The sequence below is a fragment of the Gymnoscopelus microlampas genome (genome assembly GCF_963454915.1).
Source record: "Gymnoscopelus microlampas genome assembly, chromosome: 11".
In the NCBI taxonomy this organism is placed as follows: Eukaryota; Metazoa; Chordata; class Actinopteri; order Myctophiformes; family Myctophidae; genus Gymnoscopelus; species Gymnoscopelus microlampas.
In genome coordinates this window covers 13,501,279-13,528,046 of record NC_139948.1, presented here as the reverse complement: position 1 = coordinate 13,528,046, position 26,768 = coordinate 13,501,279, and the positions used below count along the sequence as shown (strand labels likewise).

At 42.2% G+C, this 26,768-nt stretch overlaps 2 protein-coding genes across 2 annotated transcripts in view; both read right to left on the bottom strand.

The window, feature by feature from the left end:
- Positions 1 to 22,140, bottom strand: part of trpm4a (transient receptor potential cation channel, subfamily M, member 4a) — a 43,253-nt gene extending 21,113 nt beyond the window's left edge. Inside the window, exons 1-10 of the mRNA XM_084072520.1 lie at positions 21,868 to 22,140; positions 20,119 to 20,465; positions 15,029 to 15,090; positions 14,659 to 14,836; positions 11,180 to 11,360; positions 6,895 to 7,064; positions 3,869 to 4,046; positions 728 to 792; positions 341 to 583; positions 15 to 117 (exon numbers count right to left, since the gene is read on the bottom strand). Of these exons, the coding sequence (XP_083928646.1) occupies positions 15 to 117; positions 341 to 583; positions 728 to 792; positions 3,869 to 4,046; positions 6,895 to 7,064; positions 11,180 to 11,360; positions 14,659 to 14,836; positions 15,029 to 15,090; positions 20,119 to 20,202 (1,264 nt within the window). The 5' untranslated portion in view covers positions 20,203 to 20,465; positions 21,868 to 22,140. The remainder of the gene's footprint in view (positions 1 to 14; positions 118 to 340; positions 584 to 727; positions 793 to 3,868; positions 4,047 to 6,894; positions 7,065 to 11,179; positions 11,361 to 14,658; positions 14,837 to 15,028; positions 15,091 to 20,118; positions 20,466 to 21,867) is intronic.
- On the bottom strand, positions 11,935 to 14,025 carry efcab11 (EF-hand calcium binding domain 11). Its single transcript, XM_084072527.1, has 2 exons — positions 13,846 to 14,025; positions 11,935 to 13,318 (listed from the first exon to the last, which is right to left on the bottom strand). The coding sequence occupies exon 2, from the start codon at positions 13,183 to 13,185 to the stop codon at positions 12,700 to 12,702; it is 486 nt and encodes a 161-aa protein (XP_083928653.1). The 5' UTR covers positions 13,186 to 13,318; positions 13,846 to 14,025; the 3' UTR covers positions 11,935 to 12,699.
- Positions 22,141 to 26,768: the final 4,628 nt, after the last annotated feature.

Genomic DNA, 26,768 nt, shown 5'->3' with positions numbered 1-26,768 from the left:
GACAGAATGTTTACCTCTGACCAGGGCTTTGAGGATCACTGTGTCAAAGTCATCGGGACTGTCCTGCCCTCCATTGAACAATGTGATCAGATCTTTGTTCTGATAAATACTCAGAGTCTGGAGGGAGATGGACAGATGGAGAAAGTGAGGGAAAAGTGACATTTGTGACAAAATAAATTATATAAATAACAATATTCTTTACACACACACGCACGCACGCACGCACGCACACGCGCACACACGCACACAGGCACACACGCACACAGGCACACAGGCACACACACACACACACACACACACACACACACACACACACACACACACACGCACACACACTCACCCTGTCCACCAGTTTCTCGAGGTCGGATCCTTCTACAGGAAAGTGCCTCCTGACCTTCTCACGGGTTCTGTCACGGAGCTCCGCGCTGGGCCCCTCGCCCACTTCCCCCTCCGCTGGCGGGGAAACGGGACTGAGGGGAATGGAGGGGAGGTCGAGCAGCACCTCACTGATCAAGTCCGCTGCAGGCCCAGTGCCAGCCAGGACTAGCCAGGGAGTGGCCTTCCTTAGAGAAAGGTCCACTCGCTGAGAGACAGGGAGAGAGAGACAGACAGACAGACAGAAGGGAGAAAAGGAAAGAGAGAGAAAGAAGCAGTTAGCATGAAACAAAATGTACATGTACATGACAAAAGTAGTGTGGCTGTATATACCTAGGATGTATTTTCATACCTCTATCATGGAGGCATCTCCTGATATGAGCATACACAACACCGGGATCTCAATACTGCCACTACCTGTTGGACAAAGACATGGGGAAGATGAGAGAGTTTCACCCTGGTAAACGTCAGTGTGCTGATAATATTGTAATATTTTAATTATACATGGGGGCACGCCAATTGTTGGATTAATTGTGTCCGTTTTCACACCAGTAGTACATTTCTGTTTTGATTTTTTTGAATTTTATTAATGAATATTACAATCGCATATTAATGAACAATACAATCAATGTAATGTAATACACAGGATTTAGCAGATATGCTAATTTTCATTTTTTATGTTGTTTTATTTACACGTTTTATGTCCTCCCTAGGATTTAAGCTAACTCATGAGTACTGCAGGTACTGCACTCATGAGTTTCAGGCAGTACTTGTCGACCAATTGTGTTGACAAGTAATTACCCTGGTGTCCTACCCGACACCAGGGTAATTAAAATTGTTGCACATAAATGTGATTTCTGTCCATAAATAGAACACATTTAAACTCAGGCCAGGAACAGACTTGCAAAGTGATGATCTTTCTGGTATTACTTAATTGTGACACGATTACACGATCCTCATTGACCACTACAGAATCAGAATCAGAAATTCATCACAACTTTATTGTCACATCATGGGTGTTAGGGTATTTTAGTGAATGTCTGTTACCTGCAATAGACACACGCTACATATAGGATCTGCCTATTTCTGATTGAGCAATCACTTAATTCAAGTTGGTAGAAAATGGACTGAATGAAAATGTATGTGTGCCCACACTAAACCTAAGAAAAATATGTGATCTCTGCAGTTTTGGGAATATCTTACAAAGAACAAAGGGCGAAAGAAAGGGCAAAAGAAAGTAAGAAAGAAAGAAAGTAAGAAAGAAAGAAAGAAATGTACCAGTGACTTGTGAAAGCTGAGAGCAGTGTGAATTTACAATGCTGACCTTGGCCACTAGAGGGCAGACAATAACCAATTTATATCATCACAACAGTTAAGTTGCACCTCGCCTGAGATTGAGTTTACAGCATGGTGCAGAAGGGGACTGGTCTATCTCTGTATCTATCTCTGGCTAAATTCCAATGTCTGCACTTAGCCCTCAAGCCCTGCATCCTCACTGACTTAAGTGACGTCAGCTGGTACGTGCTTGAGGGTGAGAGGCTGCAAGGGCTCCAAATAGTATAAAAAGAATGGGACAGCACTTTAGATGATTTAGATTAGGGGAGATTTTAGATTGATTATTATTATTATATTTACGTTATTCTGTTCGTTTTAATTTGAGTTTAGATTAGGGGTTGTAATATTATTCATTTTAAATAGTATTTCCATATTCTGTATTTACTTTTCTAATTTCTTTTTTTTTTAAAGAAATGTTTTGGTCTTTTTCTGCCTTTATTGACAGGAAAGTAGGCTGACAGGAAATGGGGAGAGAGATGGGGGCGGGAGACACACAGCAAAGGTCATCTGGATCGGGAGTCAAACCCACGACACGCTGTCAAGCTGGATTACCAGGCTATGTGGTATGCGCCTGGACTGCTAGGCCAGCGGGCACCCTACTTTTCTAAATTCTTATCTTGTGTCCCTTATTTCTAATAAATATATAAGTTCCATTCCGTCTCGGCTGTCTGCATCGATGCTCACTTACAGAAAGGTAGCATAAAGGGCTCTGCTTGAGCCCTCATTGACATTGATTTCAAACGGGCCGGCCTCAAGCCCTCGCAGACTTCACGTGAACGCGCGCCTCAGTCAGTGAGTCTGTAAGGGAGCGGATTGCAATTGGGCATTTTTCCCCACAGAAATAGACCAATCACAGCTCAGCTCATGCTGCCACTTAGCAACATACAGCGAACCACAAGGCTAAGCACCGTAGGCAACGTTATAAACGCCAGCACACACGGCTCACGTTAGCACGGCCAACTGTTGTGTATCATCTTCTCGGCCATGATGATCATGTCAGGGTTTGTTTTATTTTTTATACTAGTAAGCATCGAAGGCTCTTCTGCCACTAGTATCTGCACATGAACATGACAGTAATTTGAGAACTATTTTGGACTGTACATAATCACTTAATGGACGGCACTTGCGTCAGTGATAATAGGAACACGCAAGCAGAGGACTGTTTTTAACGGGTGATTACACACTATGTATAAAATGTTCTACTTTAAAAAGCCCCATCGCACAAAGGCCCTAGTGTCAATCAGCCTCTTGCCTGGTTGAACCGTAGGGTGAGTAATTATATTAAATAAATACCCCATTGTGTCTCTATCAGTTCTCTCAGAATTATTGGGAAATGTGTGACGTCAGGTAAGTTCATCATCAGTGTTGTCTTTTGGACAATGTGAGGTTGTGATGTGAACATCCTATATGAGGCATTCGTAAAGTATGGATACGGAACTGCTCTGTGTGTCACATCTGTGTTAAATTAATCTCTCAAGAACAGATTCAGCGCTGCGCTTGAATCTGTCAGTAGCCGTGTTCACAACCCATGCACATTGGCTACAAGTGGGCGTGCCATCAGATCAGGAAGCAGGCCGTGCTTTACCCAATCAAATGTAGTGGGCAGGATTTACATGTGTGCGGCTCGTTCCCCACTGGAAACAAACCGAAACTCATTTAACAATAGCGGCCTCTGAGCCGAAAAAAACACAGAAAGTTAGTAACATTTTAACTTGCTCTTTCATCATAGAAACAAGTGGGCTTATAACCAAAACGATCCATGTTCTTTGGAGAAATGGTGTTAGTGTTCCGTGGAGAAATATTGTTTGTGGGAATGAAAACATAGTCACACCACCGGAAGTGGAAGGCTGAAGGCAGACCAAAACCCCGGTTTCCCTGAGCATGGGTCCTCCGTACAGCTCCGCCCAGAGTCAAATGAACAAGTGAAAAACAGCAGAGGGCGCTGTTTTTCCTTTTTATTTGACGATGGGTTCCCAGATTGGTGTTAAATACACATGGAGCAAAATAGTGGAAGTGGGTTACCTGACATTACTGTCTGTTTGTACCATTGACCTGTACTGTGTGTGTGTGTGTGTGTGTGTGTGTGTGTGTGTGTGTGTGTGTGTGTGTGTGTGTGTGTGTGTGTGTGTGTGTGTGTGTGTGTGTGTGTCCGTCTCACCCCAGATGCCAGTGCGCTGGTGGGAGATGTAGTCCTCCATGCTGGCACGGAAGGCCGTCTCCCCTCCTCTTCGGCCAATGCTGCCATCATCCACCAGCAGGAAGGCTTGGTAGTTGTTATCCAGACACATGGAGTCCCGGGACGTGTTCTGGACATAGTAGCGCGCTGGGAAACTCCCCTGGAACACAGACAGTGACGGGCATTATTTAGAAGGTAGCTAACCGAACAGAGATGTACTGTAGAGCAGTGGTTCCCAAACTGTTTAGCTCCTCCAGGAGCCAAACTAGTGAAAATAGCAGATCTACAAGCTCACAACATGAGGCGATGCGACACGTTGTGAGCTTGTAGATCTGCTATTTTCACTACCTCTTAGGTTTTTTTGAATTTATGGAATGTCTTTGATTTCTTTTTTCTTTTATTCATGAAATTCTCTTGTGTTTTAAATGTCTTTTTAATTTCTGAAAATGTTAGATTTTTTTTTTTACATATTTTGAAATAATAAACTGATGAAAACTATGATATTTTCTTGTTGTGACCGTTTGGGTGAAAGAGTGTAATGCAAAGTGTGTGTGTGTGTGTGTGTGTGTGTGTGTGTGTGTGTGTGTGTGTGTGTGTGTGTGTGTGTGTGTGTGTGTGTGTGTGTGTGTGTGTGCGTGCGTGCGTGCGTGCGTGCGTGCGTGCGTGCGTGCGTGCGTGCGTGCGTGCGTGCGTGCGTGCGTGCGTGCGTGTGTGCCTGATGTACACGTCTACATGATGTTTTACCAAGTGAGCTAAATCTGTCCTTTTGCCTTCCTGACAACCCCGTTGTCTGGAGCGTGATAACGAACTGAACCCACATTCCATAGTCTTAAATGCAGTATTTATATCGCCACAGATTAAAGAATTATATAATAGAATTCTTTATCCACGTCAGTGTATGTCTAATATAATATTAGGTATGACACCACTGACATGGCACCTTTTTCTGCCAACACTCACTGTAATTAATGTAGTAATACTAATGCTAATCCATGCATGCTGACAGATTACAGGCTATGACATGTTGTCAGACACACAGATCTGATTGTTATCGAGGAAATCAGTTAAAGACACAATACAGGACTTTTTGTTTATGATTTTCTTTTTTTTTATCGATCTGTATGGTAGAGCAGTGATTCTCAACCTGTGGGTTGGGGCCCACTGGTGGGCCATGAGGATATTGAAGTGGGGCCCCGAACAATTGTCAAACACTAAGATTTTAAGGATAATATGACATTGAAATAAAATAATGTAGAAACAATGTCATGGTATTTTTTCTTTAAAACCTTGAAGAAATGTGTTAAATAGGAGCTTAACTACAGTAACTACATTAGTTCAATTGATCCAAGCCGGAACACAATTGATTGATCTAATCACTTAACACGGCAGCCGGTTGGAGGTGGTCTCCCTACTCTTCCATTGAGACATTAAGACCCTGGTCTTGGGAAGGACATCAAATGTCAATATATAGAAACTAGTGTATAGAGTACAGAAGTCCTGACGTCACTCGTCCATCTCCTGGGTCGTAAAGTAATTTCTCTATGGAGAATAACATTGGGTCATCATAGAATCGTCTCATATAATAATTGTGGTCCAAAAATAAACAAACTGTTCGGTGATATTGTCAGGGAGGTGGCTCTGTATGATAGTCGGTCACTCATATTTGAAACTTTGACTAATCCGGCGGAAGTAACATTCGCGTTTTCTCACCGTAGTTGATGCTTCATATCCATAACAGTAAAACCACCGAGGTCATTTGTTTATTTTTGGAACACGGTTCTTATTTGACGCGATATTAAACACATCTATGGGAATTCAGAATGGGGGGAAAAAACGCGACCCAGGTAGGATGTGTAAATGACGTCAGACTTCGGTGCTCTATAAACAAGTTTCTGCAGGGAGGTTACTAGGTGCATACAGGAGAGGTTTCTTGCATGGTTACTGCTGCTGAAACATGATATGTAAATTACGTGAAATGTAATTTGATGTGAGTCACTAAACAGCTCAGCACATTTTATATACAGTATGGCAGCCTGAGCCATACGGTATATATATACACACACAGTAATGTTATGATTTATGATTTGTAACTCTCAAGAGTTAATTTAACTCTCAGGCATTGACAGTGTAGCCTTCAGATGACAGATGTGTCCTTGCATGATGGATCTGCCTAGGGGGAGATCCAAGCGGGGTGGGGTATTATTGGTGGGGGGCAGTGGCCCAGGGGTAGAGTGGCCGATGGAAACTGCGTGGTTCCCAGTTCGATCCCGGGCTCCCCCAGAGTTAGTGTCGAAGTGTCCTTGAGCAAGATACTGAACCCCTAATTTCTACCGATGAGAAGGTTGGTGCCTTGCATGGTTTCCTCCACCATCGGTGTGTGTGTGTGTGAATGTATTGCACAATCTATGTAAAGCGCTTTGGATAAAAGCGCTCTATGACCATTTACCATTTATATAAATGCACCATTTACCATTGGTTGCCAGCCAGTGAATAGATTACTTACTTTGCATTTGATCAGATTGTATTGTACTGTGCAGACTATGAGTCAAATGATCAGAGAGTTAAGCCATGTGATATTCATAATTTACACAGTAAAACCCTCAGAAAAGTGTACAACCAAATGGACCCGTACAGGTTCCATGTGTACACTCTTCTGAGTTAAATGAACACTAAGGGTTTTACTGTGTATGTGCCCTGAAGACATAACACACAATGCACACGTGCATGTGCCAGCATGCATGCATACCTCTGTATGTGTTTATGTACTTGTGTGTACCTACTGTATGCTTGTATGTGTATATTCATACATGTTGTTGCTTTCTCACAAGGGAGGCCCGAGGTTCAAAGCCAGGTGATAACACATGTCGCTGAGGTCAGGCAGAAACCTTGTATCACCATATTACAACTTATTATGTTTTTATGTGTTTTGGACATACAAGGTTTCCAGCCGACAACGACAATATAAATTCCACCAAAGGTGAATGCACAGCTCAGTGCTTGCTGCCTACCTGTGCGTTGACCAGCTGCTGTCGGTTGTGCACCAGGCCCCAGGGAGCTACGCCCATGGCGATGACCTTCTTCTGGGAGAGGGAAGATGCCGCCGCCCTGTGGTCCCTCACCGCCTCGCCCACACAGCGGCCCACCCCCCCCCGCAGACCCCCAGTCAAGATCCATGCCCCTGAGAGGGAGAGAGATGCAAATTAGGGCAAGAAAACACATGGAGGTACAGTAACTGTATGAAGGTAGTCACATGGGCAACATACGCATTTCATCCATATTTAGGCCTACTCAAATGTTAAGTGTTTAAAATGTAACAGTGAAACAGTCTGCCTTCAGTCCATATAACATAATATTATGCAATGTTATGCATTGAAGTATATTGCTTTATGTAAGTAATAATTGTAACCTCAGAGTACATCAGAGTGATACAAGAAGTCAACATTTTGTAACAGAAAATTCTTGTGTTGTGAAGAAGGACCCTATTGTGAAGTAGTCTGTCATGTCTGCCAAACTCAATGCAGTTTTAACATAATTCAGCACTACAGTAGGTGTTTCAAATTTAAATTCAATTAAATTCAATTAAATCTTCTCTCACTTCATCGAAGTAAGTATGGCCCTCTGGAAAACCATGCTGCCCACCCCTGCTCTAGAAGGTACAGTATTAAGGCACAGTACCAGTATGGAGGTACTGTACAGTAACTAACAGTACATGGAGACACAGTAACAGCGGTGGGAAAGAAGAGTAATGATATTTGATATTTATTCTCTTACATTTCTGTTATTTAGATTTTCTATTGCCTTTACTCTTTAATAACTATTTACTATTTAACCATTTGCTTTTATAATGTGATTCTTCTACTCTGAATGTTTTGTTTAAAGTGTTTTGAACTGTGATTGAAATCAATGAAAATGTGCAATACAAACAATATAAACTTGCCTTGCCTTATGAGAAAGTGGCAGAAAGAGAAGAGGGAGAAAAGTAAATTAGTTGGGAGAGATTTTCAAGGAGAATGGGAGGAGTGATATAAACAGTATAAGTGTAAACACATGGTGAACAGCTCAACTCAAAACACAGACACACACACACGCAAGCGCACACGCACGCACACACACACACACACACACACACACACACACACACACACACACACACACACACACACACACACACACACACACACACACACACACACACACACACACACACACACACACACACAGGAAGTTTACATCCCCAAGGCAAACTTCCAAGCACTCTCTCCACACACTACGAACATGTACACACAACAAACACAAGCTTACCTCAGACTCAACAACACTACACTACACACACACACGCACACACGCACGCACGCACGCACGCACGCACACGCACACGCACACGCACACGCACACGCACACGCACACGCACACACACACACACGCATATTAGTAAAGTATGGCAATAGTGATGGTGTCCCACAGAAGTGACACACTTCCCTTTGAGAAAAATGCATATCAATGACAGCAAAGGGAACTTAGCTAACGCACATCGACTAGTGGCTGCTGGGATAAAGAGGCTTCGGCTAAAAAAGGTAGAGCCCGCACACCAAAGCAGGTAAAAAGTACTTCTTTATTAGCTGACAACCTTTCCATCCGCTGTGGATCATCTTCAGATCATATGAAAATGCACACCAGTTTACTTCCTTATATTGATGTACCCCATTGTCTGTCACCCCCACTGATGACAGCCCAGGGTTTATTCATCATCCTATCCATGGTTTAATGGCCCTGACAGACCAAGCTACCTCACTACAGTCAGCGTTGGGAGATCAGATTGGGATACATAAAAGGTGTTAAAAGTTGCTCCTGCACACACTGCACACAGATTACAGCTGACAATCAGTCCATGGCGCTGTTCTGTGCCTCCGTGAGAGGAAATAAATCTGCCATAATGGGAGAATACATGAATGAATATCATTAAAAATCCCAGAACAAAAGAATGTCTGTCAATCGTGATGTTCTTTTGCTAGAAGTGAGTGTCTGTGAAGTCTCTCTCTCTCTCCCCCTCTCTCTTACACACGCACGCGCGCGCGCACGCACGCACGCACGCACGCACGCACGCACGCACGCACTGTTCCGGTTCTGTTCCGGTTCGCACTGGTCAAATGCCAGAGAGCTGAATCCCCTCCACCCCCCTCTCCGTCCACTTTCTCTTTGCGTTCCACCACCGATTCTACATGCAAAGCAGGTGACCGACCCACGCAGATGCCTCAATACCACCGATGGCACAGTACACTACACACCTTTAATGATTTTCAGCCATAGACCATCATCAATGGCAAGACGGCCAGGCGAACAGACAGCCTGGCTTCGGCCTGGTGTGTGTGTGTGTGTGTGTGTGTGTGTGTGTGTGTGTGTGTGTGTGTGTGTGTGTGTGTGTGTGTGTGTGTGTGTGTGTGTGTGTGTGTGTGTGTGTGTGTGTGTGTGTGTCACAGCCTTTAGCCTACTGCATCTACTGCATATGGATCAACAGAAGTCAGATGAATCAATCTACAATTACATACCACCACTCACGGTTAATTAGTATGTATTCTAACTCTGCTCAGTCGGTAGAGCTCTCGCCTTTGGACCACACATGGGTTCGATCCCGGGCACCGCCAACTCAGAGTATGAGTAGCACGACTTGTGTGCGGCAAGCCGTGCGGTAAGTCCAGGGAGCTGATGGTAGGTGTGGCGCTCCACCTCAGCATTCCATCTCCCAGGGGTCTATTGCATTGTAACAGGGATAGACTCCCGCATTCTCTGCTGATACCGACAGTAAACATCTCCGACCTACTTACTTACTTAACTCTGCACTGTTATATACATATATATATATATATATATATATATATATATATATATAGCATTCTTTGCAGCTAATGTAGTCAGTTCATCACATCAATGTGTTTTTATACGATGATCTACAGTAAGGACCACAATGATAATAAGCTCTTTTTTGTGTTTTACCCTTTTGACAGATATGTACGACTATGTGGTCATGTATATGCATTTATGACAATATAAACATCACAGCATGAATCGCAATAAATGATTTTTTTTTTGCACTGTCAAATGTGGTGTTCCTCAGTCTGTTATGAGTCAGAACCGGGTTAGTATATGCTGTTAGGTCTAATAAACTATGTATTTTGTGTATAATATTGATATGTCTAAATCTGCCATCATATCCTATTTTAGTGTGCCGTCTTGGCATAACTCAAGTTTGCCTACCAATTCTATGATTTTATTAAGTTCAAGGTTGTACGGAACTAATCCTAGTATTAGTTCTCCCCTTTCCTCTAGAGACGGCATGTGTTTTGAGCTGTACAGAGCACATGCCCTCCGAGGTCACTGATTATCTCTGGAGGAATACAATAACAGCTCATTGGATGTACTGTAACTTGACCATCTATGACAAAGTAACAACACCTCCAGCGACGCCGGTCAGAGCCGAGGTCAACGTGTTGTTTGAGATATTTGGACGCTGTTTGTCCAAGATAAACTGTCACACCTTGCCATCTTCTCTCTCAACCTACGAGCAGGCTCCTCATGGCCAGCTGTCATCGTCAGAGCTGATAACAACTTCCTTTGTGTATAACTATTGTGATCATTGACTGTTTAGGCAGAGAGATATTTTGCTGTACGGTGCCACATGTATTGATTCTCCCTCTTAATACAATGTCAACTTTTTAACTTGAGAACTAATTGTTTAGCTAGAACTAGTTTTAATCAACATAGAGCTGGATTTACAACCCTTATCAGCTCCATCATATGCTCCGACAGGGCTCTATCCATAATTTGGATCCAACAAAGCCGAGTTAGAAAACATTACCATTGCAACATCCGTTCATAAATGACTATCATGGACCTTAACCCTAAGACCTGAGGCCGATTCTACAAATGTCTTCTAAATCCTAACAGTTTTTTTGATATTTTGTTATAATATCAGTGGTTCTCCTTTTTTATGTCAAGGACCCCCAAAATGATATGTATTTGGCCGTGGACCCCCATCTCAAAATATTTAGTTCCAGTGACCCCCAAGAAGCAACGACTTGAGTTACAAATGTTCACTTTAAATATATATATTGAAAGATTTGCACACATTCACAATTTTTCAAAAATCGCAGATCTACAAGCTCACAGCGCTGCACTCGGTGCCTTGCTATGAGCTTGTATATCTGCTACTTTTGAATAGCCAAAGACATATAAACGGACAGAGATGCGTTCCCGGAATGAATGAAAGTTAACGCAAGCCAAGCAATGGTTACTCACCTGTGCTCTGTGCGGCCCTGACCAGTCCGTTCCTCAGCACCTCCCTCACCCAGGTTTTCACCTTCTCGTGACCTTCTCCGCCCACCACCGACACCACCAGGTTGGGCGGGGGGATGCCCCAGTGGGCCGTCATGAGCGTGTACACCATCTGAGGCTGCGTGTCACATGACAGACGCAAAAACTGCGGGAGGAGAGAGAGAGAGTACAAGAATGATTAACAAAACTATTATGAAGCATTTCACTAGTGCAGGGGTCTTCAACGTATTCAGGCCAAGGACCCCCTAGCTGAGAGAGAGATGAAGCAGGGACCCCCTCTATATTGTATAAAATTGTGTTTCAGATTTAACTTTTTTAGTTTACTTGGTCTGCTCTTTTTCCCCTCTACACCAAACACCTCTTTGCCAAAAAATTGCCGATCTACAAGCTCACAACGCCTCGCAGCGCGGGGTGTTGTGAGCTTGTAGATCTGCTATTTTTGGCTTAGGTTCACCTCAGAAAAGGAATGCTAGGGTTCAAGTGGTTAATGTAAAAAAAAAATCCTATCACACAAAGATTTGGCGGACCCCCTGTAGTAACTCTGAGGACCCCCTAGGGGTCCCGGACCCCCTGTTGAAGACCCCTGCACTAGTGGCCTCTCTCTGCATATGTTAGCCATTACCACTGGGACTGGAGCGCTGTAAACAAGCCATTACTTCATTTGGCTGGTTTTAATTAGGAAAATATTTGGCGCATTGCTAAATCTTATATTGTGACATTTCATAAATGTTAAAGTACTCATGCAATTTGATAGTCACCCCTACTCAAATAGTTGATTTTGTTTTGCCCATAATAATATTATAAAACAATAAACATTTATTAGATAAGAACTAACTAGTGAGTAGAAGTGATCAAATATAAACTTAAATAAAACTTTTCACATAAAAAATGATATACCGTACAAGGTTCCTCCAACAATACTTCACTTGATGCCATTACTGTATATTAGTGTAGTACTAGTAATACTAATAATGAACTCTAAAAGAAAAAAGGCTCTGTTGAATAAATGAGCCATTTTCCTGATGAAGTCAAAGGACGTTTGTATTAAACAGAGGGAAATGCTTCCTACTTTACCTTTTATCTGTGTGACTCATTTGCATTGAGATAATCAGTTTGAAAACTGTAACGTGTCTCCTGCGAGTTCTATGTACTTAAGAAACACTTTAAATACATGGGACTGTAGTGATCTGCCAAGCACTGAGGTTGACATTTGCATGTTTGCTGAAGCTGTTCAACACAATTAGTGTTCAAATTTCTACACTGATAGTACTTTTAATCAAAACAAACATACAACCACACTAGTACAATAAAATGCAAAACCAAATGTAATTATTCCATCACACATCTTCAAGACTCTTTCAACTCGTTTGAATGTTTGTTTAATGAAAAACTAAAAGGATAAACATGGGAAATCATGACAAATGATACCACATTAAAACAATACAACAACAATGATTTTTCAGGTCCAGGATGATTTTCCTGTTTCAGATGTTTGCTTGTCCATAGTTAACTACGGCCTCAAAGTCTTTGAAGCTGAGATGACCATCTGAGTCATGGTCAGCCTGACGGAACGCCTCCACAGCGGTCCTCTCGGGTAGACGAGGGGCCACCCTGCAGAAGGCCGCCTGGAAGTCCTCCACCCTGAGGAAGCCCCGCTGGTGCGTGTCGAAGGCATTGAAGATCTGCCTGGTCGTCAGGTAGGGGTCCTCTTCGGACAGTTTTCCCGCCATAAGCGTCACAAATCTCTCCAGAGCGACTCCCTGGAACTGGGAATCCGGCCCAATGAGCAGGTTGGTTTCTGACTTTGAAGGTTTATAACCGAACAACATTATGACAGCCATCTTCAGGTCCTCCCTGCTCAAGTACCCATCCTTGTCCACATCGCACAGGCCGAACACCGTGGTCAATCTTTTCTTATCAGCGTCAGTGATCTCTCTCTGCTGTCTACACAGTCTGTTGACATAAGACATCCTTCCGTAGTAAAGAATCCAGGAAAGGGGTATAATATTCTGTTTGCCTCTGGATTCGAACTTGAAATAGCCTCAATCAGGCTGACTTTGGATAGCTTCCACTCAACAGCGAGACTTTGCAAAATGTGTAGTTCTGCAAAGAAAGGAATATCATTTGTGTCACATTTTGGGTGTTTTTCCTGTGAGTTAACTGTATCAGAAATCACAACAAACACTGTCTACAGTAATACAATGTATTTCTTAATGTCCTCTGGGGTCACTGGCATATTGACAACAACACACTGTCTGCTAGGCAAGTAGTTTGAGCCTCCACGGCTGCCGTTGTGCTATCTCCATAGCAACATGTTGTACCAGGAAGTTAGTGTCTACCTAGCCTAGCGTTTAAAGTGAAAACAACATTCTGATTCTACATAACATATACTTTACATGTACATTGTATGCATTCTTACGCTTACAGCCACCAACTGTGAAGGTTCACAGTTCACAGAGAGAGAGAGAGAGAGAGAGAGAGAGAGGAAGAGAGAGAGAGAGAGAGAGAGAGAGAGAGACAGAGAGAGAGAGAGATACAGTATGCCCTCAAAAGTTACTTTAGCAGTGTTGTGGCTAAATATATAAAGCACAATATGCTAACAAGTATCTTTATGAAGTGAGAGCACTTACTGGGTTCTTGAAGTCACAGACCTGCTCCTACTAGATTCTCCAACAAAAAAAAACAGAACACTTGCAAGCAATGAATAGTTCCAGCAGCTGCAGGCAAGTGAAAACTCCTAGGACCCGCGGAAACACTGGAGTGGATTATGCAACATGGATCTGGATTCTCTCCAACACAACCCAATAAGCTCTATACATTTATATTGTAGCATAATGTTAGTGAACTTTCCCCATATTGATGCCACAGAAGGTAGACTAACATTGAATTAAATGAGACTCTGTTCTTATTCAATACATAGGGCAAGGCATCAGAATCATGTGGTGATATAAAAAATATGAATATGATTATGAGTGGGGTAGACTGACAGAGTTTCTAATACTAAATAGTGGCAATGCAAAGTTTCTGAATTTTTGGGGGGCGGGGTGGTCGTTATTTATATCTCTCTAACACTGGCTTAGTGGTTGAGTGATGGCATTAGCTGGGTAACACTTCCATGAAGGTCAACAAAATAGGAGGAACATATGTTAAAGCTTCAATCCGGAGCATAATTTAACCACGTGAAACCCAGTGTCCCTTTTCTGGGCATGTGACAGTAGGCAAACACTTGGCAAAAATAGGTGAACAAGTTCCCAACGCGCCACGTTGTGACGTGTTATGAGCTTGTAGATCGGCTATTTTTTGCTAATTTCCCCCCCAAAATATGGATGTTGGGGTTAAGCAGAGGAATGGATTCTCCCACCCCCACTTAAAGCCCATCTAAAAATCCCATCTAACCCAGTTGTGTATCAGTGTGTCAGTGTGTTTGCAGTCATGCTACCCACATGGCTGTGTCTGCGTCCGGCCCCGGCAAACTCCAGCTCTCCAAAGGCGTCTGTGGGGTACTCTGATGAATGCTGGGCACTGTCCCACTGGCTGACAATGGCTGCCCCAAAAAAGTCCCCCGTAGCAATGGAGTCATGGTTCTGCCGCGGGCCGCCACACTGGCACAGCGCTCCATTACTGAGAGAGGTTAAGGTACAGTAGCCCAATGGTCAGATACACATAGAAACAAACATTATATATATCATAGGGGTCCTACACACAGAGATCATTCTTAAATATTTGTATGTCAATAGTCCTGAACCTGTACACTCTGTGATAAATGAACACTCAGGATTTTACAGTGTAATGAGATTAAGATGGAGAGCCTACCTGAAGGAGTCCTCGACGAAGGTGGTGCACACTCTCTTTTTGATGATCTTTGGGATCCAGCTCTGTACAAAGTGAAAGAATGTATAAATGTCATAAGGGAGCAAAGCATTTAGAGATATTTTCTCATTGAGCTTGGCTGGTCCGCTACGATTATCCAGAGGGCTGAAAAGAGAGGCAAATAGCAGGCAGTGTGGACAAGGAACTATAGCCATTACTTTCAATTGGCGGAAATGAAAACATTTTCTACCAATCAGTTTAGCTTTGGGCTATATAGCTTGGAATTCTGGGACCTAAACCTAACCCTAAAAACACATCTGCTCCAGGGTAGCCAATAGTACAAAATCGTGGGCAGATACCAGGTGTGAATGTACATACTGTATGTATTTATGCCATAACATGAAAATGAGCATACATGTGTGTGTGGACAACCCTTCCCTGGTTAAGTAAAAGTTAAAGAAAATTTGAGAGCATTAGTCAAAGTTGATACATATGCTGCATTACTTATGTAGCCACAGAACACTTATTCCCTGACATATCCCTTCACTTCATCATCATTCCACTCTTCTAAAACTCTACTAAAACTCAATGGGTTTTTTGCAGTAAATGGGAAGACAGAGTCATCATAAAAGTCTGATTTTCCGCAGCATACTGTAACCTCTACAGGCTGTACTTGCTGCTGCAATGGAGGAAATATGTCTGGCCAGAAGAAGGAATGAGATGTACTGGAAATAAAAGTTCCCAACAACATTTCTTCTGATTATCTTCCTATTCATAAAACAAACTAAAACAAAAATATGACAAAACTGACTCTCCGTTGAGTCCATTGTGTCGAATTAATTGGTACAGTGAGAAGGTGCAAGATTTGCACAAGACTGGCAGAGCAGAAAGCAAGGTAAATATTTATGGTGTGTCAACACATTAAGCTACTGGGATTTCCTCATCGTGTCCTCCCAGCCAGAGGTGAATCATTATGTCCACAGTATTGTGTATTCTATAAATACAACTGAATGACAACAGTGGCTTTTGACACGTTTTGTTTGAGCATTTGTGGGTGTGTATAGGGAATGATGAGATTGGTGAGGGAAGCGAGGATCAGCTGGTGTTTGCGTGAGTGAGTGAAGAAAGCAAACTGCCATGTGGATCCAATAAGGATGTGGGCAGTACAGATGAAAGAGGGAGAAACAGAACTCTGGAGCGGAATGTCAGGAATGCAGTGACACGGATTCAAGTTGAGACATGAGGGAGGGTTCTTCTAGATGTGTGTGTGTGTGTGTGTGTGTGTGTGTGTGTGTGTGTGTGTGTGTGTGTGTGTGTGTGTGTGTGTGTGTGTGTGTGTGTGTGTGTGTGTGTGTGTGTGTGTGTGTGGTTATGCATCATGTGGACCTGGATTTAACCGCACTCTGTCCTTAGGCCTTCATTATTTTCCAGGGTTTCCATGTTGCATCAGTAAAATCAGGGTGTAAGATAATCTTCTGGTACAATGAATGGAGGTTACCGGTCTAACTTGTCTTGCGATTTACAATGCATGAATGCAATTGAATGCATATTGACATTTAACTGGGAGGCTTTGGGATCCTGATCCTTTCGTTCTCGCTGGTTGCAACCACAAGAGCTATTCATTATGTGCATAGTTCACAAACTACAATTCAATAGACAAACTGAAACATCAAAGCTGCTGCGGTATTCCATGTTCATAAAGTACAGATGAGTTAACTGCAAGTGCAGTAAAGAGGCACTTAGTCTTGGATGAGCGTGCATGTGTGCATATGTGCACGTGTGCATATGTGCAGACATGCTTGTCTGTGTGTGACATGTGTACAGTATGTTATCTTTATAGTCATTTGCCAAAGCAAATATTGAAGTGCTCCACTCAAACGGTTTCACTGCCCAGTCAAGAGGCTGTGCGAAACACAGTGAGAGAAGAGAAAGGTGAAGTCAGGATAGGCTATAGGTAGTTCACATTATAGGCACAGCCTTTTTACATTAATCCCTATGAGAAATTACTAAAAGGCAAGCGCATAGCGGCCATCTTTAAAAGGGGCCGGTCAGAGCACTTTTTATGGCAGAGTGTTTTTAACTTTAACTTTTTGAGAAATGCACTTATGACATGGACTGCTTTTTATCAGCTGTCCAATCAAGACAAGGCATTTGTACACAAATGCAGAGCTGCTCGTCCAAGCTGCTCTCTACAGTATGCCCCGCAATCGGCCACTGAGCCACCCACATCCCACTACCAAATGTCCCTCATCCTCTTCTGCCTAACAAAAAACTGTATATTAAACCTTGTATATTGTCTAATATAATGACATCATATTCAGTATAATCAGCATGGAGCTGTATATTCGTAAAGGCAGACGCAGACTTATGAATATATCACCTAATCAACATTAATAGATGAGTTTTGATCTAGTGTAAACTCTGCTGCTTCAGACAGAGCAACCAGCAGCCTTGCCCGGCAGGAGAGAGGAGACAGCTGAAGAGGGGAAACAGTCGGTGTCAACCTGACAGCTTGTCTATAAAAGATTCATACATATAGCTGATAAATATGCTCTGCCATGCAGTTGCTCAATCTTGATTCATTTCACATCTACACCTAGTTTAAAACGTTGTTATCAATATTGAAGTCTGTTTCAGTCAATCCCGTGACTGCATTTTCTTTTTTTTCTTTTTCAGTAGAAAAGCACTCTAGACAAGGCTTTTTCTTCATAAAAGGTGGCTAATGTGGCTAGTGGCTAAAACAAGATAAACACTCATCACTCTTCTGTCACTACTGTGCTTCCATCTCTCTTATGTTATGTAGCCCCGTAGCAGCAGGGCTCTGAGGATGGTTATGTCGCTTTACTCCCAAACAAAACATCTCATGAACTATTAGCTGTATTGCAATGAAATGTGCTGTGCAACTTCCTAATCCCCAGAGGTTGGCCCCTACTGATTTTGGTGACCCTATGACTTTTCCTCTAGCACCACTGGCATCGCACTAGGACAACATTTCCACTTGCACAGAAGATATCTCAAAATCTAATAGGCAATTTGCAGGATGAGCCATACTCATTTGGTAGATGGTCTGCATTTCTATATCGTGCCTATTGCAAAAGCACTTGTGCATTACAATAACCCACACACACATTCACACACCGACGCTGGAGGCAACCATCCAAGGCACAGACCTGCTCATCGGGAGTGGTTAGGGGTTCAGTGCCTTGCCTTGGACACTTCCACACAAAGCCAGGAGGAGCCGGGGGTCGAACCTGAAAACTCCTCGTAGACGACCTATTTCTCTAGTGCTTCCTAACCTCCTTACCAGTTTGTATGTCCATCTAATGAGGAGTTAAACCCTAGAAAGTTAACATGAGGAGTTAAAACCCTAGAACAAAATAAAGTCTGACAAAAGTATATAACCAAAGGTACAGGAAGCACAGGTGTACTGTACTTCCTGTACTTCTGGTTAGACAATTTTTGACATACAGCAAGGACCAACTTTTCTGGTTGGGTGTAAGGAGCAACAGTCTCTATAGTGGGGCTTTTAGACTCTGGTCTTGTTTCTGTCATGGTACGTAGATAGGAAATATGTAGTAACAACTTAGTAACATATAATATCTCAGCGATAACTGGCATGATAATAATGGTGCCAGTCCTGCAAATAGCATTTATACATCATACAAATGAAAATGAAATGAAAGCATTTATTTTTCCTGATGTTAGATGTTTCAGTCCGTACTGTCTGGCTACATGGTCCCCACTGTACTTAATCATTAAAGGCTATATTAAGCCAATAGTGTGGCTCTGATTTAGGCCTATATTGATGTATTTGGGGCCTGCCAGCTAATTAACAATCAGATCAATCTGCAAGCACTCTGTGCAAGGTTGTGTCATTGTCCCTCAGAGAAGTGCTGTGGAATGTTTTCTATAATGTTCGGCTCGTGACCTGTGGATGATTGTGTTTTCTGAGGGGATTATGCCTGTCCAACCTGACCCTGTCCCGTGAGCTCATGCGTGAAAGATGACTGCAGGCAACACGCACTGCGTTTAACACGCTCATTGGTTTTATAAAAGCACAAAAGAAGCAACTCTACCAATGCAACAGGTGAAACACTGCGTGTCAGTCATTCTGGAAACGATTTCAGAACACGTGCTTAAATATCCTTAAGGAATGAGCTATATGAGCTGAATGTTAACGAAGTTAGGCTACTCCATTTTGGTAGGCTATGCCTATGTCAATCTGTAGTGGTATTATTCTGCCAGAAAACAATGAATGAACTTCTGAACTATAATAACTATTACATTATATTAAATTAAACAAGATGCAAATGCCTGTACAGTATAATGGCATATGTGTTGGCCCAGACATGTTCTCAAGTCACCTGAGGCTGTGTTCGAGTTTTCCCACTCTGACAGCCAGAGGCATTTAATTGTCAATGACAAGATAACTTCCAGGTCTCAACAGGCAGAGCCCACAGCTTTTGGAAGAGGAAAGTAGTCATTAGTGGCTCTGCGGCTGATAACTACAGTCTACTACTACCTGTTGTTGTCACAACAGATGTGCACAACGCATTGGTCAATGGTCACAGTAGAGGCTACTTTCATATCCAGTTTATCTTCAGTCTGGTCACCACCAGACAATATGAAACACATATCAAATATATGTACAGCACTTACAGGTGGCTGCAATTCGAAACTGGCCCCTGTAAAAGTCAAAGTGTTTATATTATGTTTTGCATAGTAGTGTATATTTGTCTGTCATTAATATCTCGATGAATTGAGGACCCCAATGGAAACAAGCCATAGACTTTCTTGGGTTTAAAATCCCTTTAGCAGACCTTGTATTGAACTGTACTTTCCTGTGCTTTTTTTCGCAAACTGCTAATAACGTGTTCAATCAAAACACCAGAAGTACAAAAAGAAAATAAAACACGTTATGAAACTGTCGATTGCGTTCGATCAAGTGACTAGAACACATATACCCCCATTCCACCACAAACTCAATTGATGTAGGGTAGGCAGTGTAGCCTATTAGGAGTTTACTAGGTCGCAGGTGTTTGCAGTGTTTATTTACAATACACATGACAAAGTTTGTTATTGTTTCGTCATACCTGGTCCTTCTCTGATTTCTTCGTCCCTAGTTTTCCTCCACCTCCTCCTCCTCCTCCCTCGCCGTCTCTCTCCGTCTCCTTCATTGTGTGTGTGCACTTTTCCTTCCTTTCGTTGACTTTTCCTCCTAGGATCGGTTTGTCATAGACCGGGTTGTGACAGATCGGGTTGTCATAAGTCGAGTCCCATCTACAGATCAGTCCTGAGGTTGAAGTTGACCGCTGGATCCAGTGATCCAGTGATCCAGTGCTGCCGTTCAGAGACGCTGTGCTGATCGCACGGTGGTTGAGTTGTTATGATGGATTTATGTGTTTTTGCTGCTCCGCCCCGACGTGTCCCTGTTCCCTCTCTGGGAATGTACTGGAGAAATGTCACGTCAAACTAGACACTAGACAGTCCTGTCAGTTTACATCGAAAATCGTCTCTATCGTAGTCGAACCATCTGACCTTATGGGTTAGATATATTAGGCAATTTAACGTGACATTCAATTAAGCCTTTTATTAATGACATTGATGGTTGAGTGAGACAAGAGATATGGAAAGCAGTGGTGTAAAGTAATAAGTGCATTTACTCAAGTAGCCTACTGTACAATTTTGAGGTATTTTTTACTTTACTGGAGTATTTCCCATTTTCAGTACTTTTAGTTCTACTCCACTGCATCTCAAAGGCAAATGTTTTACTTTTACTACACTATAATTATTTGAAAACTTTAGTTACTTTATATATTTTGATTATTATTACAAAACATACATTAAAGTTTAAACCCTATATACATTTGGGCCATTTGAAAATAGCAGATCTACAAGCTCACAATGTAGCATGTAGATCTACTATTTTCAAAATATTTGTTTGAAAACGTGAAAACTTGTGAAATGGGACATGCTGCATAATGAGTACTTTTGGTAGCCTACTTCAAGTAGGCCTACATTTTGATACCAATACTTTTGTACTTTTACTCAAGTCAATTTTGAATACCTTTACTTGTATTACAGAGTATTTCTATGTTACAGTATTGATACTTTTTTTCCCCACCACTGTTAATGACATTGAGACAAGAAATATGGAAAGTGGAGGAATGGCATGAAGCAACAAGTGGTCAGTGGCCGCATGGAACCGGGGACTCACTGATCAGGTCATGAAACCATATATAGATTCTGGTATTGGGTATTTAACAGTGTAGCTTATACAAGTCTAAAAACCAATGCGACTCCAATGAAATATATGATCCAAGATCTGCCCTCAGGATTGGAAAAATGTTCATCTCCCTTTTTTTTTCATTCTTTAAAACAACATGGTCTCTGCCTTCCTCAGTTGCTGCAACTTTATTTATGTTTTAATTGTAGCCAGGATAAGACTGTAATTAAACTGTGGAATGGGTCCATGGTTCAAATTGATGTGCAGACATAGGCACCATTCAATGTTGACCTGCAGTGTCCTCACCCCCATCATCCATGTCCATCATTTGGTCCTCAATAAACCAATAAAACTTTGACTAAAGTTTAACTATTTATTGTTAATGTCTAACCTTGTAAGTTAGGTCTGAAGACAATGTCATCCATGCAATTAAGAGAGGATGGGCTACTTGGTTTAAAGGCCCAATTATTAACCAAATCTGAACCAAATGTGACCCAAATCAAATGTCCCATGAAGAGATTTTCTCCCAGATATAACGGAGCAATGGTTCTTTCATTGGAAAAAAACCTGACACACATCCATACAAAAGTGAATGTGAGCTGTTGGCTTTATTTACCTTGTCAAACAAGATCAGCCTTGAGTGGGAGTTGCCCTCTAGCTATAGTCCTGGTGTTGCAGATATTCCCACAGGCATTCCCTATTGTCCTTAAAACTCCACTGTCCTGTTGCGGACTAAATCTGTTATTTCCATCCTCATTCTCCCTCAAGTAAAACATGGATTTGAGACCCTTGCTCCCTTGATACCACTGAAGTCCAGTTATTTCCTGAACATCAGGAAGTAAAAAAAAAAAAAAGACACTCCCATTAACTAGAAACTAGAGCATTATTTTCCAGAAGCAAACTGGCAAAAGGAAACATATACGGATCATATTACCCCCCCACCCCATAACACACACATACATACACACACACACACACACACACACACACACACACACACACACACACACACCATCATTGGCGGAGTTCTGGGTCGACTCGGGTATGAGGTGGGCAAAAGCGGATCCCAGAGCCACATATTTTGGACCTTTTTAATGGAGGCTGTGTCCTTTTTGGGTCTGCGCTTGTCTTCTGCAGCATGGCAGAGGTCATTATCATAAAGTGTGGCATCTTCATGTTTTCTCCAGGTTGCTGTGTCTTCCCAGGTGTTATGACTATGTGGAACTTTGTTGTACACGCACGCACGCACGCACGCACGCACGCACGCACGCACGCGCGCACACGCGCACACACACACACACACACACACACACACTTTTTGTGAAAATTGTCATAGACACCAAAAATTGTCATAGACACCATGTTGCAATGTTTGCTTTCTCTCAGTTCCTTTCCAAGTTATACAATAGATGCAGTAACGTTGCTCAAATATGTTTGCCTTTCATGACATCCTCAAAATAGGGACGCCAGTGTGTTGGATAAAATATATAATTAATGTATTCTTTTGTGCTCTGCCCAGAAATACATGAATTTAACTTTTAAAACATACTTTTATATTGTATAAACACTAGGTCAGTGTGTACAGAAGCCCACAGCGTCAGAGTTAATTCAACACTCATGATAGCAACTATTTGTGGGACTGTGCGTGGATGTGGATGAGCTCCCTCTGGACAGGGAGGCGACAGAGAGATCAGAGACATTACAGGAAGCAGCCCAACATTAAGACAACTGCGGAAACCCATTTCCTGCTGCTGTTGTGACCCATGTGCAGATACTGAACTGCTAGACCGTGTTACTCTACACACACCATGTCATTAACACTCTCCAACAAGCTTCTCTATTTATATTCTTTTACATTTTCTAAAATGTTCCAAATATTTCAAAACATTTCAGAAATAGCCAAACTAGCAGATCTACGAGCACACAACTGAGGAACAATGTAGTCTTACATACAAGTGGGTTCAGAGCGATCAGTGTTGGAAGAAACACCAAACACAAGATAAAACTCAATTAACATATTAACAAGGAAATAATAAAAATAAAAAGAATCAAAGAATAGCAGCAGTATTAAAACCGTTTGTGCATCGTCATAGCACTACAGGTGCTTGAAGGTGCTGTGTGCAAGGTTCTTACTCCTAAACTATAATAATCTGTCTGTGCCAGTGTTAGCTTCCTTGGCATTGTTTAGGTTTTAGCAGACAGAATGCCTCTGACTCCAGACTGGCAGTTAGGGGCAGGGTAGGGGTGGGGGGTAGCCTGGGTGGGGGGTGTCTCTGTGTGTGTGTGTGTGTGTGTGTGTGTGTGTGTGTGTGTGTGTGTGTGTGTGTGTGTGTGTGTGTGTGTGTGTGTGTGCGTGCGTGCGTGCGTGCGTGCGTGTGTGTGGGGGGGGGGTTCCCAGAGTTTCCCAGGTTTATTTATCTTCTTCCTGACTTGTTTGTTCATAAATTTCCTACAACGCTTCTTGCCACTTGGTAGCATCTGAAAGAGTCTGTGTTTGGGATGGCTAGGATATTTGATAAGCCTACGAGCTTTGCTGACCCAATGTCTGTTATCATTTGATAAAGCCTGTGTTGGCATTAGAGCTCAGGGTGGGTGGTGGTGGCGCTGAAGAGGGTGTGGATGAGGGGCCCAATTTGGAAAATGTCGTCCCCCTGTCCATAATTCCTAATCGTGCGCATGAACTGACCGGATGTTTATAGCATGTTGACTTCCTTATATTCTATTGTTCGATCCCCGGCGTATTGTCAATAATATCCTGCGCCCAGAACCAGAGTCACATGCAACCCACCCCTTCATGGCCTTTGTTTCATAATGCTTCATTCTCTCTGAAAACTGTAGGACTGTGGCAGTGGTTCATCACTTGCATTGAGTGAAATGTGGCCCCTATTGACAAACAAGTGAAATTACTAATCTGCTGTGTTCCAAAACTAGACACATTCCCGTATCCTGTAGAAACTCCCCCTGACTCCCCAAGATCTCCCCCTATCTGCTATTTTCAGTGCACAATATGGTGCACAACCAAGTAATCAAGGGTTAGCTCTGGGAAATCCACCATATAGTGCTTGTGAGAAGCATGGGTATGGGAGGGGCTGAGCAGATTTGGAAGAGCAAGAGAGTTGCAATGGGGTTTCTCCCAAATCTGATAGGTAATCAGTGAGGGGAGCCCGCGAGCACATATTGGTTGATAGAGTTGAAACCATACGTCACATATTATTTTCAGGCCTTATATGGCTATCATGCATATTGCACAGTGCAGCTTTTAAAAATCCATTTGAAAAACACCATCCACACACTCATAGCATGGTATTTACGTAGGTTTTGATCAGAGCCAGGGGGCTAAACACAGCCAATGGATGGAACTGCTCACATGATTATGCCCTGACTATGGTCTTGGGATATGCCTGTGTGAATGTGTTTATAAGTGTGTGTGTGTGCGTGTGCGTGTGCGTGTGCGTGTGCGTGTGTGCGTGTGCGTGTGCGTGCGTGCGTGCGTGTGTGTGTGCGTGTTTGTTTCCCTCACTGCTCTCTTTGTCCTTTGTGTAATAATGCCTAATTAATGCTCCATCTTATGATTTTGCACGTCAAAAACAGCCCATTGACAAGCTTTGTGAGCTTCTAGATTGCCAATTTTCAGCACACAACACCAACATGCGACAAAGTATAAATCAGGCTTCAGGCAGATGAGAAGGAACATGTCATCTGCCCAAGCATGGTTACTCTGATACAGGATGGAAACTGGTACCTGATGAGGAGACAAAACCTCTACTGGAACTGGACTGGATTCACTGGGTCTTTGATAAGACAGGATCCTGGAAATCGCACAGGGTTCATAAATTAGTGACTTTCACTGAGGAATGTTATGATCTGACATGAGGGAGACATGAGGGAGTTGGCTCGTACCGGCCAACTGAAAACTTCAAGCTCTGCCATGACAACAGTCACACCAGGGGCCACACCTGGCCCCCAGGGCCCCACCAAGGGCCCCCAGGCGCACCAGTGCTCCAATCCACACCAAACTTGACACAAACACTGTTCAAGGTTCTGGCATGAGAATAGTCACACACAAAAACCTAAATTGCACACATATGTGGCACGAGGGCAGTCTTACTGCAGTGTTAAACACTTGAAATGGCCATAATTCTCTGACCATCCATAACCCTAACCCAGCGGAATATAGGACTAGAACATCTACAGTATTTTAAATAGGGGAACAGTGTGTCTTCAGCCATATGATTTCATGCAGGGGTGAGTTAACCATTCTGCTGAGAGGCAGTACATTATCAATTTGAAAATGTTGATAGATTTGGAGGACGTCATTTCACATCTAGGGTAAGTAAGAGTGTATGGGTTGGATAAGACCAAGATCTTCATTTATAGGCCTATAAGCATGCAGAATTCCCTCTTCCCATTGATTCAATTTACTATACTAGAAAAACAATATGTGATATATTATATTTATATTATAGAATACTATTAGTTATAATATTAGAGATGATATTGTATTTGTTGTTATATGTTGTATATTCATTATACAAGTTATTAGTTAGGGTTAGTTATAATAATTTATAATGTTCTATTATAATTATTCAGAGCTCTAGAAGATAACATGCTGGGACAAGTTGGGCTTCTAGAAAATCTTGTTAGTGGAGCCTGTAACAGAGCCTGCATTATTTTTATGGCCAAATTAAGCACTTAAATGTTGCTACGGAAGACAAACAGTATTTTGGGACACAAGGCCTATAGCTACAATGAACATACAGTACAAACATGAAATGGCATAACAGAAAACTGTATAAGTGTCTACCTTAACAAAGAGGCCATACTGAGTAATAATTTAACTATAGTAATGTAATGTTAAGGTTTAACATAATTGTGTTACTGTATGTGCACTTCACATGACAGAGAAACATTTAATTTCATTACCCAACTCAAGATATGTTCTCTGTCCCTTCCTGGTAATGCAATGAAATGCGTTCAACGATGTAACAATAAATCTAAGTCTTTGATGTACAGTACTGCACTTGTGAAAGAATGCTGTACAGTGTGCATGCTTTCTAAAATAATGCCATGCAGTTATCATCTATCAATGAACAACATACATGTTGTAAACAACAACATAGCGTGGTAAACAGGTATAGAGGTGTAACCAAATATTAATATATCTTTATGACATCAATATTTGGCACATGCTGTAACATTTTTATGGTGTGGCTCTGAAAACTCATACAGGATAGGCCTACAAGATAAACAAGTGAAATTGGAAGTGATTAAACAAAACAATGAGAAGACTAAGTTGTAACTGGAAACTGATCAATGATCTTTGTGGGGCTCTCTCTCCTTACTGGATTTGTGTCCCTGTTTAACAAAGCTGGAGAGATGGGGAGACCACTGTTAGTGAATAAACAATCTAGCCTATAGCAAAAATTAGTGTCAGATTATAGAGCTTTAACCTTTTAACGATTTAGTTGTTTAAGTGTCTAATAAATAATACTGTTACTTTCTTTAACAGCATATAAC